At 39.4% G+C, this 13,605-nt stretch overlaps 1 protein-coding gene and 1 non-coding gene across 2 annotated transcripts; one reads left to right on the forward strand and one right to left on the reverse strand.

Moving 5' to 3' along the window:
• The first annotated feature begins 6,412 nt into the window (after positions 1-6,412).
• Positions 6,413-10,286, forward strand: LOC128779140 (olfactory receptor 6C2). The gene is made up of 2 exons (XM_053921369.2): positions 6,413-6,679; positions 9,002-10,286. The coding sequence occupies exon 2, from the start codon at positions 9,053-9,055 to the stop codon at positions 9,989-9,991; it is 939 nt and encodes a 312-aa protein (XP_053777344.1). The 5' UTR covers positions 6,413-6,679; positions 9,002-9,052; the 3' UTR covers positions 9,992-10,286.
• A 1,184-nt stretch (positions 10,287-11,470) lies between these two features.
• Positions 11,471-11,577, reverse strand: LOC112319185 (U6 spliceosomal RNA). The gene has a single exon (XR_002976288.2). It is a non-coding gene; the product is annotated as a U6 spliceosomal RNA (small nuclear RNA).
• Positions 11,578-13,605: the final 2,028 nt, after the last annotated feature.

Raw genomic sequence — 13,605 nt, forward strand, 5'->3', positions numbered from 1 at the left:
GTGTATTCTTTTAGACTTCTTTTGTCTGGGAAGCTCTTTATTTGGCCTTCTATCTTTATTGAGAGCCTTGCTGGGTAAAGTAGTCTTGGTTGCAGGCCTGTGTTTCTCATTACTTGGAATATTTTTTGCCATTCTCTCTGGCTTGGAGCGTTTCCATTGAGAAGTCAGTTGCTAACCTTATTGGGGCTCCCTTGTATGTTACTTCCTTTTTCTCCCTTGCTGCCTTTAAGATCCTCTCTTTGTCTTGGAGATTTGCCATTTTAATTATGATGTGTCTTGCAGTGGGTCTCTTTGGTTTCCTCTTGCTTGGGACTCTCTGTGTTTCCTGGATTTGGGTGACTTTTTCTCTCCTCAGATTAGGGAAATTTTCCATCATTACTTTTTCTTTTTTTCTTTTTTTTAAAAATAAATTTATTGATTATGCTATTACAGTTGTCCCATCCCCCCCAACTCCACTCCATCCTGCCCACCCCCTCCCTCCCACATTCCCTCCCTATAGTTCATGTCCATGGGTCATGTATATAAGTTCTTTGGCTTCTACATTTCCTACACTATTCTTATCTTCCCCCTGTCTATTTTCTACCTACCATTTATGCTACTTATTCTCTGTACCTTTCCCCCCTCTCCCCCTCCCACTCCCCTATTGACAACCCTCCATGTGATCTCCATTTCTGTGGTTCTGTTTCTCTTCTAGTTGTTTGCTTAGTTTTCTTTTGTTTTTCTTTTAGGTGTGGTCGTTAATAACTGTGAGTTTGCTGTCATTTTTACTGTTCCTATTTTTGATCTTCTTTTTCTTAGGTAACTCCCTTTAACATTTCCTATAATAAGGGCTTGGTGATGATAAACTTCTTTAACTTGACCTTATCTGAGAAGCACTTTATCTTCCCTTCCATTCTAAATGAAAGCTTTGCTGGATACAGTAATCTTGGATGTAGGTCCTTGCGTTTAATCTTGGGTAATGTAATTATGATGTGCCTTCGTGTGTTCCTCCTTGGATCTAGGTTCTTTGGGACTCTGAGCTTTCTGGACTTCCTGGAAGTCTGTTTCTTTTGCCAGATTAGGGAAGTTCTCCTTCATTATTTGTTCAAGTAAGTTTTCATGTTTTTGTTCTTCCTCTTCTCCTGACACCCCTATAATTTGGATGTTGGAACGTTTCAAGATGTCCTGGAGGTTCCTAAGCCTCTGCCCATTTTTCCGAATTCTTGTTTCTTCATTCTTTTCTGGTTGGATGTTTGTTTCTTCCTTCTGGTCTCACCATTGATTTGAGTCCCAGTTTCCTTCGCATCACTATTGGTTCCCTGTACATTTTCCTTTGTTTCTCTTAGCATAGGCTTCATATTTTCATCTACTTTTCGAACAGATTCAACCAATTCTGTGAGCATATTGATAACCAGTGTTTTGAACTGTGCATCCGATAGGTTAGCTATCTCTTCCTCGCTTAGTTGTATTTTTTCTGGAGCTTTGAAGTGTTCTGTCATTTGGGCCATTTTTTTTTTCTTTTTTTGTCTTGGCGCGTCTGTTACTTTAAAGGGCGGAGCCTTAGGTGTTCACCGGGGCGGGGTAACGCTGGTCCCTGTGCTGTGATGCTGTACATGGGGGAGGGGCCCAGAGGGAGCAATGGCGCCCACTTCACTCTCCTCAGGATTTCAATCTTTCACTCCGATACCCACAATCAAACTGGGCCCCTCTGGTGCTGGTTCCCCAGTGGGTGGGCTTGTGCACACTCTAGGCCCCTGTGGGTCTCTCCAACGACTTCTCCCGTGAAGCTGGGAGTCTCTCCTGCTGCTGCCCCAACCCCCAAGGGCATTTTCAATCAAAGGTTTGAGGCTTTATTTCCCGGAGCTGTAGCCCTGGGTTGCGAGGTCTGCTTCGCTCCCCGCCGTTGGTCTGGTTTATCTATGTTCGAATGTGGGGCTGCGGTGTGCTACCCGCACTCAGCCTGCCCCGCTCTCCGCCACTCCGAGTCCGGCCCTCTCGGTTTATCTGCGCGAATGTGTGGCCGCAGGGTCTGCTATTGCTGGGACTGCCTGCCCTGTTGGTCCCACACTCCACCAGTCCTGGTCCTGCCACAGCCACGCAAGTCCTCTCCACCCCGGTGCCCGTCTCCGCCCCTCCTACCAGTCTGGATGAATGTTTATTTTTTATTTCCTTGGTGTGGGACCCCCTTGCCATTTGATTCTCTGTCAGTTCTGGTTGTGCGAGGAGGCGCAGTGTGTCTACCTACGCCGCCATCTTGGTTCTCCCCCATCATTACTTTTTCAAACAGGTTTTCTATCCCTTGCTCTTCTTCTTCTCCTTCTGGTATTCCTATTATATGGATATTGTACGCTTCATGTTGTCCTGCATTTCTCTTATTACCTCTTCATTCTTTCTGAGCCTCTTTTCCTTTTCTTGCTGTTTCTGGGTGTTTTTTCTACTTTGTCCTCCCGCTTGCTGATCCGATCCTCTGCTTCATGAAGTCTGCTTTTCATTCCTTCTACTATGTTCTTCAGTTCAGAAATTGTGTTCTTCATTTCCTCTTGGCCCTTGTTGATAGTTTTAATTTCCTTTTTCATGTTGATATAGTTTGCAGTGAGTTCATTGTAGTTTCCCTGTAGTTTCTGGTAGTTCTCTTTGATCTCAGAGAGCTCAGTGAGCTTCCTGATGACCATTACTTTGAACTCAGTATCTGATAGTTGACTTGCCTCTTTTTCAGTTAGCATTGTTTCTGAGCCTTCCTCCTTTCCTTTCATTTGGGAATTGTTTCTTTGTCTTCCCATTGTTTGTGAGACTCTTCTTGTTAGCCTCTGCCTCTTAAATTGATCTATTCTGACTCCCTGGGTTTATGGTATGAACGTCTATGGTAGAATGCTAATGGGATTCAGTGGTGCTGTCTCCTTAATCTCCTGTGCCCACTGGTCTTGAGCTGACGTTTATGGGTGTAACACGGTCTAACTCTGGTGTTTTCAGCACTCCAGGTTTTCTTGTCTAACCTGTGGGAAAAAGAGGAATGGGGGCAAAAAAAAAAAAAAAAAAAAAAAAGAAGGGAAGGATGGAAATAGGGAATAGAAAAGGAAAGGAAGTAAGGAAGAAGGAATAGAGAGAGATCGGAGGCAAGATAAGAAGGAATGTTAACAAAAATTAAAACAACAGAATGAATAAAAGTAGGCAGGAAGAGGAATAAAAACGGTAAAGGATGGAAGGAAGAAGGAATAAAAAAAAGAAAGAAGGACAGAAAGGAAGAAGGAATTCATGGGGAAAGGAGGAAAGAAAAAAAGAAAAGAAAAAAAAAAGTCTTCTGCTGGCTTTAAACTGGTCATGTTAGTTCTGCTGGTCGTCCTGTCGTCTGATCTTTCAATGTCGTCTATGTTTGGTCTCCGATCTTCATATATGCTGGAATACCATTGGCTGTTAGCTCTGCTCCTCAGATCAGCTAGGTATTTCACTGGCGTTGAGGGGAAGTGGACTCTGCTCCCACCTATCTCGCCGCCATCTTGGTACATGGTTTTTGAGGGTAGTCTAACCCTAATAATCTGCTACCAAGTTTTGTCATTTTCCTTACCTGAAACGTGGGTATCCAAAGATGCAGCTGGACATAAGAGGAACAATGATAAGCCTGTCTCACTGCAGAGGAATTTGAAGTAGAATGTCCAACATTTTTAGAGTCTCATTTATTCAAAGAATTTAATACCTATGCTTACCAGTTAAGCCCCAGTTTCTTGAAAAAGATATTGGTTACTCTTATGACACTCATAATGTATAACATTTATTACATGCTTAATAATGACTTTTAAAAAATATATATATTTTAACCAAATATCTCATTTAATGCTCAATGCTACCCTATACTAAAGAGACTGTTATTATCACATGTTAACATTGAGGAAAGTAAAGTTTAGAGAGGTCAAGTAACTCTCCGAAAGAAACTCTGATAGATGTTTAAGTTTTTTGGATTTGAACGATAACATATATATATATATGTGTGTGTGTGTGTGTGCATATATATGAGACAAATATTTATAATATATTTCACAAAAATATAAAAAATATATTTATTTTGTTTTATTTACATTATTTTCAATTACAGTTCACACACAAGAGTATTCTGTGATAGTTTTAGATGTACAGCACAGGGGTTAGAAAATCATGTATCTAAAGTCTGTATTTTTAGCCAGTATGTGACATTGCCTTCCACTTCACTGTAGGTTCTGGCAGAAATGTGGACTTAGGGGAACTTAATGATTCAGATGTGTCTGTGTCAGTACATTTCCCCATCAATTAACAGTAGCTCAATGAGTTTGGAATAAACTCAAAGTCTTCACTATTCTCCAGCTTATCCACTAAAGAAAACCAGATATTCAAAGTAGTAATGGATTTACATAAAAGGCCTTTTATTAGAATATTATATATTCCATATTTTCTATGGTTTTAGAAATATTCTGTGATGATCAGTTCAATCCATCCTGTTCTCTAAATGCCAGAGAAGCATATTCCACTTGACATCAGTACTACATACAAATCAGTGAGTACACTAAATGATGTTCCACTTGACCCCCAAACAGTAACCAGCATTGTACAATGCATCAGGATAGTACTAAACTCCGTGCAAGTACTCTGTGCAAGATTCCCAAAGTTTTCTTCCATTGAAGTTGAACCACTCTACCACCTATTCAGATATGAACGCAATGTGTGGAGTTCTTGGTAGGGTAGTGAATTCCCAGTTGGTTGCTAAGACTCATAATTTGGGACATTCTGGATATGCAACTCTGTTTACACTATGTATTCTTTTTCACTGTCTGAAACAGGCTTCCATGGATTCTGTTCAAAACAAAAGGAAAAATTGGGGGAAAAGTTAGAAGAATGAAGCCATATGACAGAATTTGTCTCTCTTAGTGTCTAACAAAAGTAGATCAAAAGATGAAAATAAAATCTCAATTAACAAATATAATCACCAGAAAATACCATACAGAGAGAGTGGGAGATGTCATCTATTAAGGTAAAAAGATGTCAGCTAAGAAAAGCAATAATAGATCCTTTTAAGACATGTAAAAGTCTTCTAGCCTTTCCTCTAGAAATCTCTTTTAACCATAACTTCTAAAAAAAGACATGTTGAGTTGACAAAAATCTTGTTAATTTTTAGTTTTAAAATACAACAATAAATAGTATTTATTTTTATGGGTGGACCTTGAGAATATCATGCTAAGCAAAGTAAGTCAGATGGAAAACATTAAGAACCATATAATTTCACTCAGATGTGTCATGTAAAGCTGAAAACAATAAAGGAACAAATAAAAAAAACAAACAAAATCTCATAGACATAGAAAACAGTATGGTGGTTTCCAGAGGGAAGGGGGTGAGGGGTAGTAAAGGCTAAAGGAGGTCAAATATATGTTGTCAAAGGATAATTTGACTTTGGGTGGTGGGCACACAAGGCAATATGCAGGTCATGTGTCATAGACATGTACACTTGAACTTACATGATCTTGTTAGCAATGTCACCCAATGAGTTTAATTTAAAAAGAGGTTATGAATAAAAGGAGGAAAATGGAAGCTTATTCTTTTTAATTTTCTTTCTTTATTTATTGGGGTGATATTAAGTTAATATGACTATATGGATTTCATTTAATTTTTATTTTGTGTACAAGTCTTGTGTTGAATGTAATTTTGAATTTTCAGTTCTCTGAGGACATTATCCCTACTGATGCATGTCTCCGGATCCTTGCCAAAAGATTACATAATAGAATCACTAATGACTTTGAAACCTAATTCAGCTAGGACTAGTGTTATTTCACTTGGTCATGCTTGGCACATAAAACAAACATCAATTTTGTTGTAAAACATTCCCTTTTTTGTAGGAAGATACAAATATCATGTCTATCTAAACCAGAGAGTTCCTGATATTTCCTCAGACCTTGGAGTCGCAATTGCATTTCACAGTCATACAAATTTCTTGTCAGGAAAGTCTTGGCCACACAATACAAATGACATGATCAGATAAATGAGTGCCATCCAAGAGCCACCTGTTAGGTGAGTATGGTCCAGAGAAAGAGTGACCAGAAGTCCACATACAAGCTTATGCAAATATGCTCTTCTTCATCCTTCCAACCCTGAGGGTGCTCAGGGATAAATAATCAGCTGAAACCACTATGTCTGTGGTTTGTCAGAGGCTTGGAATATTGTTTTCTCTGAGAGATGTAAATAGTTAATTAAATTATGGTGAAAGAAACGAATTCATAATTTTCGGTCGATTAAAGACTTTGAGACAGCAGCTAGTGGGGTGGAGGGGAAACTAGGGGGTAGAAGGATTGAGCCCAAAGAAAAAGAACTCATGGACATGGACAACAGTGTGGTTACTGTTGCGGGGAGTGTGTATAAGGGGACACAATGGTAATGAAAAATACAATGAAGATTACATTACAAAAAGACTTTGATGGGGCTGAATTTGTGCATGAATAAATAGCAGGACACCTAAAAATAGGTGAAATGAAGGACTTCTAGAAGGAACCTTGACTTGGAATTTATCTCCTGATATATTTAAGATACCTACAATCTTTAAAAAAACTGCACCAATGGAAGAGCTGTGACTTGTCAAGGACAATTTGCTCTCAGCTGATCCCTGTCCTCCATTCTCCTTTCTGAGGTCTTTTTCCAAGGAAAAAAGCTAGCTCCCACTTGCTAGCAATGTGACCTGCAGCCAATGGTATGAGAAGGGGAAGGAGTTTGCAGTAAAAAGCGAGATCTATCTTCTTTGGTAGCTGTCTGGGCTTCTATTCAACCTGGTTCTGCTGAGCTCATGTGTTGTGCTGGTTTGGGAAAATAAAGTAAACTAAATTAATAAAAAATAAACAAGTAAAATGTTCAGTTCTGTAAAAGACAAAGAAGTATGTAGATATGAAATGGTAGTGTCCATTTAGTTTTCACGATATTTGGGAACAAAGACATGATTAGAACTTTCAGACTTGTGTAAGGCAGCAACAAGACGTCTTAAGACTGAAAAAAAAAAGAGGCAGGTGGGTTGCATATAAACCTCTTATATCTCCAGGTTATTATTTTATTTAAGTATTTTAATTACTTAGTCTATTGTTAATATTTATGTAATTTTTTGTTACTTCTGTGGTGCTCACATTCTTCTTGAAAGTGCTTCCAGCTTGTCCTAAAACATTAAACCAGGTTCAGTTTTTTGTGTCTTTAATGGTGATTGTAAATTCTGAAAGATGTACTGTGGGAAATAGGCAGATAATGGGTAGCGTATCTCCCATCTGAGAAAAGGAATATTTTAAAGCAATCAAGTGAAACCTTCACACAGCTAGTTAATTGAAATTCCTAACAGAAATTTTTTTCCAAATTACTGATGGCTTTGAATAAGCACTGGAGTGTGAAGTTATTTAAGCAGTTGTTACTGTAGTTAGGTGGTGTTGTCTGAGGAACATTCACAGAGCCTCCATCGGTTCAAATCCAGAATTAATCTCTGGTATGAATATGTGTCTGACAGGTGAATTGAGAAGCATGAATGGAAATCATAAAAGGAAAGCCACTTCTATGCCAAACAGTAATAAGTCAATTAAAACTTTTTGCCTTAATGCAGGTATCATATATGTGCTGAGTACATAGGTTATAATGTGAGTAAAAAGCCACTCAGAACCTTTCCTTGAAAGGATAAGCCAACAAGAATGCCCCGAATATAGCCAGGGATGTGGCAAAATGAAGAGATGGCAGAGTAGTATTAGAATTGTGCTATAATTATGCCAAAGCATATACAAATTAGCAAATGTGTGGAGTAAGGGGGAAGAAAAACCACAAATAATTAGATGAAATTTTTTTGCAGAGATGTAGTCCATGTAGGACGACAACTACAATGCCTGTCTGTCACTATGGCAGGCTTAGGTTTTCAGAGCCACTCTGCACAACTCCCCCACCAGCACACAAACCTCCCCCATGTATATCCTCAATAGTTGAGGGGTAGTTTGGAAGTTAGAGACTTGAGAAAATTATTGGAAGCTAAGGATGGAAGCCAGACTGGAGATTGTATTTAATCCTTATAGAGCGCATTATAATATCAGTGATAGTAAGGAGTCTAAACATTTCAGTCAAACATCAGATTGAATTATAAACATTAAGCATAATGTTCTTCAGCTGTGTGCAGACATTTCCTCATTTACTTGTGAATTTGTTATATATCAGAATGCTCTCTGTGTTTTGCATGAACAATTGGTGAGAATCAGACCAGGCATAAACAGCTTGAGAAAGTCATGGGGACATCTCGGAAAGGATTTTTTAAATATGAGAAACGTCTTTTGTAGATGAATGTCAGGTTTGCTCATGGCAGTGGAACAGAGTCCTCGATGCTTTGGCAGATTAACACAGAGACAGCTGGTGTCCTAACAGCCACTCGTGTGTTCACAAGTTATCCAGGGGAAAAGGCGTCGAGCAGGTGAAATTTCGGTCAGTGATAGGGGAAAACTTCTTAGGGAAAATAGTATACCCTAAAGTTCGTAATTTCGTTACTCCCAGGGACCAAGTGTGCTAGGAGCAAATCTATTCCAAAGAGTAAATAAAAAGTATACATTTAAAAGACCCTTGGAAAAATTATGTTTCACTTGGACTGTGTTATTTAAAGAATCCCTAAAAATTGTATTTTCAGATACAGGCCATGACATTTAGTAGACTATAAAGTCAAATTGGTGATATTTGTGTTTATTTTTGATGAGATAAATTAGAATAGGAAACATTAGAGACCAGGGCATCTAAGGATTAATATTTCATTGAAATTTTTGTTTCACGTGTGTGTGTGTGTGTGTGTGTGAGTGTGAACAGTGCCCTGCAATATAAAATGTAGACCTTACCACATTTTGTACTAAAAAATGTTTGAAAGCCAGGTTTCTCAACTGTGAAATAATATGTCAACAGTGCTGAGAGCGTGAAGTATTTAAAATATTATCAAAGAAAACCAATCTATGTAAAATACATCGCTTGACTTTTGTAAACAAAATCCATTGTAAAACTCTTCCCACTCTCTTCTCAGATCTTACCTCCTCAGTTTACCTGCAAATTGGACAGAAGTTAGGAGTCAGACATGAGAAACCATACAGCAGTGACCAGATTCATCCTCTTGGGACTGACAGATGACCCACAACTGCAGATTCTGATTTTTTTATTTCTACTTATCACCTACATGGTGAGTGTAACTGGAAATCTGGCCATCATTATCCTCACATTAGTGGATTCTCACCTGAAGATTGCGATGTACTTTTTCCTCCAAAATTTTTCCTTCTTAGAAATCTCATTCACTTCTGCCTGCATTCCTAGATTCTTGTACAGCATATCAACAGGTGACAGGACTATTACCTATAATGCTTGTGAATGCCAATTATTTTTTACAGATGTTTTTATAGTAACAGAGTTTTTCCTCCTGGCCACCATGTCCTATGACCGCTACGTGGCCATCTGCAAACCCCTGCACTACGAGACCATCATGAACCACAGGGTCTGCAAAAGGCTTATCTTCTGCTGTTGGCTGACCGCATTGTTAATCATATTCCCACCATTTAGTTTGGGACTGGGCCTGGACTTCTGTGACTCTAATGCCATTGACCACTTTCTGTGTGATGCTAATCCTATATTGAAGATTTCCTGCTCCGATACCTGGTTCCTAGAGCAGATGGTTATTGCGTGTTCTGTGTTGATCTTCATCACGACTCTAACATGTGTGGTTTTGTCCTATGCGTGTATTATCAGGACAATTCTAAGATTCCCCTCTGTCCAGCAAAGGACAAAAGCCTTTTCCACCTGTTCTTCCCACATGATTGTGGTTTCTATCACCTATGGCAGCTGCATCTTTGTTTATACCAAACCTTCAGCAAAAGATGAGATGGCCATTAATAAGAGAGTATCAATACTCATTATTTCTATTTCGCCCATGTTAAACCCATTTATTTATACTCTGAGGAACAAACAAGTGAAACAAGCCTTTAACGACTTAGTCAAAAGAATAATATTGCTTTCAAAGAACTAAGTGAGTGTTCAAGTCGGGATCCCCAAGCAGTTTTCTTGTTTCTATCCTATTTGGTCCCTTCCTGATCTATATCTGGCCTACCATTCAGTAATGACCCTGATCAAGTCACCCTGCAATTCCTTATGAACCAACCTCTTTGAGAATAATTTTCATTAAGAAAAATGAGAGTAGTTATTTCAGGAAATCTAACCATGACCTCACTTTCAACCTTTATTTATTAATGCTGAAAGAATTGGAAAAATTATCATAAAATATTGGTGCAATAGTGCACATTACTTTTTCAAAACAAAAGTACTCAAATTAGTACTTTTTAGAGAAAAAATATTAGAGATAGTGAATACCATTTGTAATTGTAACAAGGAAAACATTTCAAAATCCCTAAGTATACTTTATTTTATTTTTATTATTTTTTTAAATATACTTATTGATTATGCTATTACAGTTGTCCCATTTCCTCCCCCCTCACTCCACTCCATCCTTTCCACCCCCTCCCTCCCACATTTCCCTCCTATAGTTCATGTCCATGGGTCATACTTATAAGTTCTTTGGCTTATACATTTCCTGCAGTATTCTTACCGTCCCCCTGTCTATTTTCCACCTATCATTTATGCTACTTATTCTCTGTACCTTTCTCCCCTCTCTGCCACTCCTACTCCCCTTTTGATAACCCTCCCTGTGATCTCCATTTCTGTGGTTCTGTTCCTGTTCTAGTTGTTTGCTTAGTTTGCTTTTGGTTTTGTTTTAGGTGTGGTTGTTAATAACTGTGAGTTTGCTGTCATTTTTACTGTTCATATTTTTTTATCTTCTTTTCTTAGATAAGTCCCTTTAACATTTCATATAATAAGGGCTTGGTGATGATGAACTCCTTTAACTTGACGTTGTCTGAGAAGCACTTTATCTTCCCTTCCATTCTAAATGATAGCTTTGCTGGATAGAGCATGGATGTAGGTCCTTGCCTTTCATGACTTGGAATACTTCTTTCCAGCCCCTTCTTGTCTGTAAGGTCTCTTTGGAGAAATCAGCTGACAGTCTTATGGGAACTCCTTTGTAGGTAACTGTGTCCTTTTCTCTTGCTGCTTCTAAGATTCTCTCCTTCTTTTTAATCTTGGGTAATGTAATTATGATGTGCCTTGGTGTGTTCCTCCTTGGGTCCGACTTCTTTTTTTTTTAAATTTCAATTTTTTATTGTTATTCAAGTACAGTTTTGTGCACTTTCTCCCCATCCCTCCACCCCACCCCAGCTGAACCCCCCTCCCACCCCCACCTCCACCCTCCCCCTTGATTTTGTCCATGTGTCCTTTATAGTAGTTCCTGTAATCCCCTCTCCTCACTGTCCCCTCCCCACTCCCCCCTGCCCATTGTTAGATTGTTCTTAACTTCAATGTCTCTGGTTATATATCGCTTCCTTTTTTCTTCTATTTATTATGTTCCAGTTAAAGGTGAGATCATGTGGTATTTGTCCCTCACCGTCTGGCTTGTAAAAATATGGAACGCTTCACGAATTTGCTTTTAACCCTTGCTCAGGGGACATGCTAATCTTCTCTGTATCGTTCCAATTTTAGTATATGTGCTGTCGAAGAGAGCTCGGGTCCGACTTCTTTGGTAGTCTCTGAGCTTCCTGGACTTCCTGGAAGTATTTCCTTTGCCAGATGAGGGAAGTTCTCCTACATTATTTGTTCAAATAAGTTTTCAATTTGTTGCTCTTCCTCTTCTCCTTCTGGCACCCCTATAATTCGGATATTGGAACATTTCAAGGTTTCCTGGACGTTCCTAAGCCTCTCCTCATTTTTCTGAGTTCTTGTTTCTTCATTCTTTTCTGGTTGGATGTTTCTTTCTTCCTTCTGGTCCACACCGTTGATTTGAGTCCCAGTTTCCTTCGCCTCACTATTGGTTCCCTGTTCATTTTCCTTTGTCTCTCTTAGCATAGCCTTCATTTTTTCATCTAGTTTTTGACCACATTCAACCAATTCTGTGAGCTTCTTGATTTCCAGTGTTTTGAACTGTGCATCTGATAGGTTGGCTATCTGTTCGCTGCTTAGTTGAATTATTTCTGGAGCTTTGAAGTGTTGTGTCATTTTGGCCATTTTTTTTTTTTTTTTGGTCTGGGCTCATTTGTTACTTAAAGGGGCGGAGCCTTAGATGTTCACCTGTGCGGGGTAATGCTGATTGATCCCTGTGACGCTGTACGTGAGGGAGGGCCTGAAGGGAGCAATGGTGCTTGCTCCACTCTCCACTGGATTTCAGTCTTTCACTCTGCTACCCACAATCAAATTGGGCCCTCTGGTGCTGGTTCCTGAGTGGTGGGCTTGTGCACGCTCTAGGCCCCTGTGGGTCTCTCCAACCACTTCTCCTGTGAGGCTGGGAGGTTCTCTTGCTGCCGCCTCAGTCCCTGTGGGTGTTTTCAATCAGATGTTTGAGGCTTTATTTCCCCCATGCTGGAGCCCTGGGTTATGTGGTCTGCTTCACTCTCCCCCGTTCCTCCCAGTTTATCTATGTGCGAATGTGGTGCCGTGGGCTGCTACCCGCCCCACTGCCTGCCCCGTTCTCCACCACTCTGAATCTGACCCTCTCGGTTTATCTGTGCGTGAATGTAGGGCCACAGGGTCTGCTAGTGGTCAGACTGCCTGTCCTGTTCGTCCCACACTCTGCCAGTCTCGGTCCCGCCACGGCCACGTGAGTCCTCTTCGCCCCACCCACCAGTCTGGATGAGTGTTTCTTTTTCATCTCCTTGATGTCAGACTTCCTTGCCCTTGGATTTTCTGTTTGTTCTGGTTGTGCGAGGAGGCGCAGTGTGTCTACCTATGCCTCCATCTTGGTTCTCCTCCCAACTTGTATTTTAAAACAAGGAATAAGTAGAAAGATTTAGAAGTTCAAAAGAATCATTTACTAAGAAAGAATCTTTAAAATCACAGGATCATATATTTTATCGAATGGATCCAATCCAGTATAAAAGTTAGTATTTTATATGATCTCACCTTTAACTGGAACATAAGCAATAGAAGAAAAAAGGAAACAAAATATAACCAGAGGCATTGAAGTTTAGAACAATCTAACAATAGCCGGGGGTGGGGAGACAGTGGGAAGAGGGGATTACAGGAACTACTATAAAGGACACAAGGACAAAATCAAGGGGGAGGGTGGAGGTGGGGGAGGGAGGTGGGTTCAGCTGGGGTGGGGTGGAGGGATGGGGAGAAAAGGCATACAACTGTAATTGAATAACAATAAAAATTAAAAAGAAAAAGTTAGTATTTGAAAATTGCCAAAGTAACATGAGTTAAGTTAAAATGAAATGAGATATGCACTGGTAATTCCTGGTAAAGACATGAAACCTGCATTAAAATTACATAAAATAGATTGCTACTGATGTATCAATTGCAATGTTAAAACTTGAATGTAGATGGCAAGAATGCAGTAAGTTTATGCATAATCGAGTATTATTTGCAATTAGTGCTGAGCATTCGTTGTCTTGCTTTTCTGCATGTTCCACTTCTTGGTTCCAAAGGTACTAAAGATTTACTATGTATTTTAATGTTTTCCAATATTAAACAACTCATACTATTCTTAAAAAACTTGAATGTAGAAAATTTATTTATTTGTTCTTCTAATTTTATTTT

This window comes from Desmodus rotundus, chromosome 3 (genome assembly GCF_022682495.2).
Source record: "Desmodus rotundus isolate HL8 chromosome 3, HLdesRot8A.1, whole genome shotgun sequence".
Taxonomy (NCBI): Eukaryota; Metazoa; Chordata; class Mammalia; order Chiroptera; family Phyllostomidae; genus Desmodus; species Desmodus rotundus.

Coding starts and splice junctions, on each gene's coding strand:
- LOC128779140 (XM_053921369.2), top strand. CDS start 9,053: ATGAGAAACCATACAGCAGTGACCAGATTCATCCTCTTGGGACTGACA.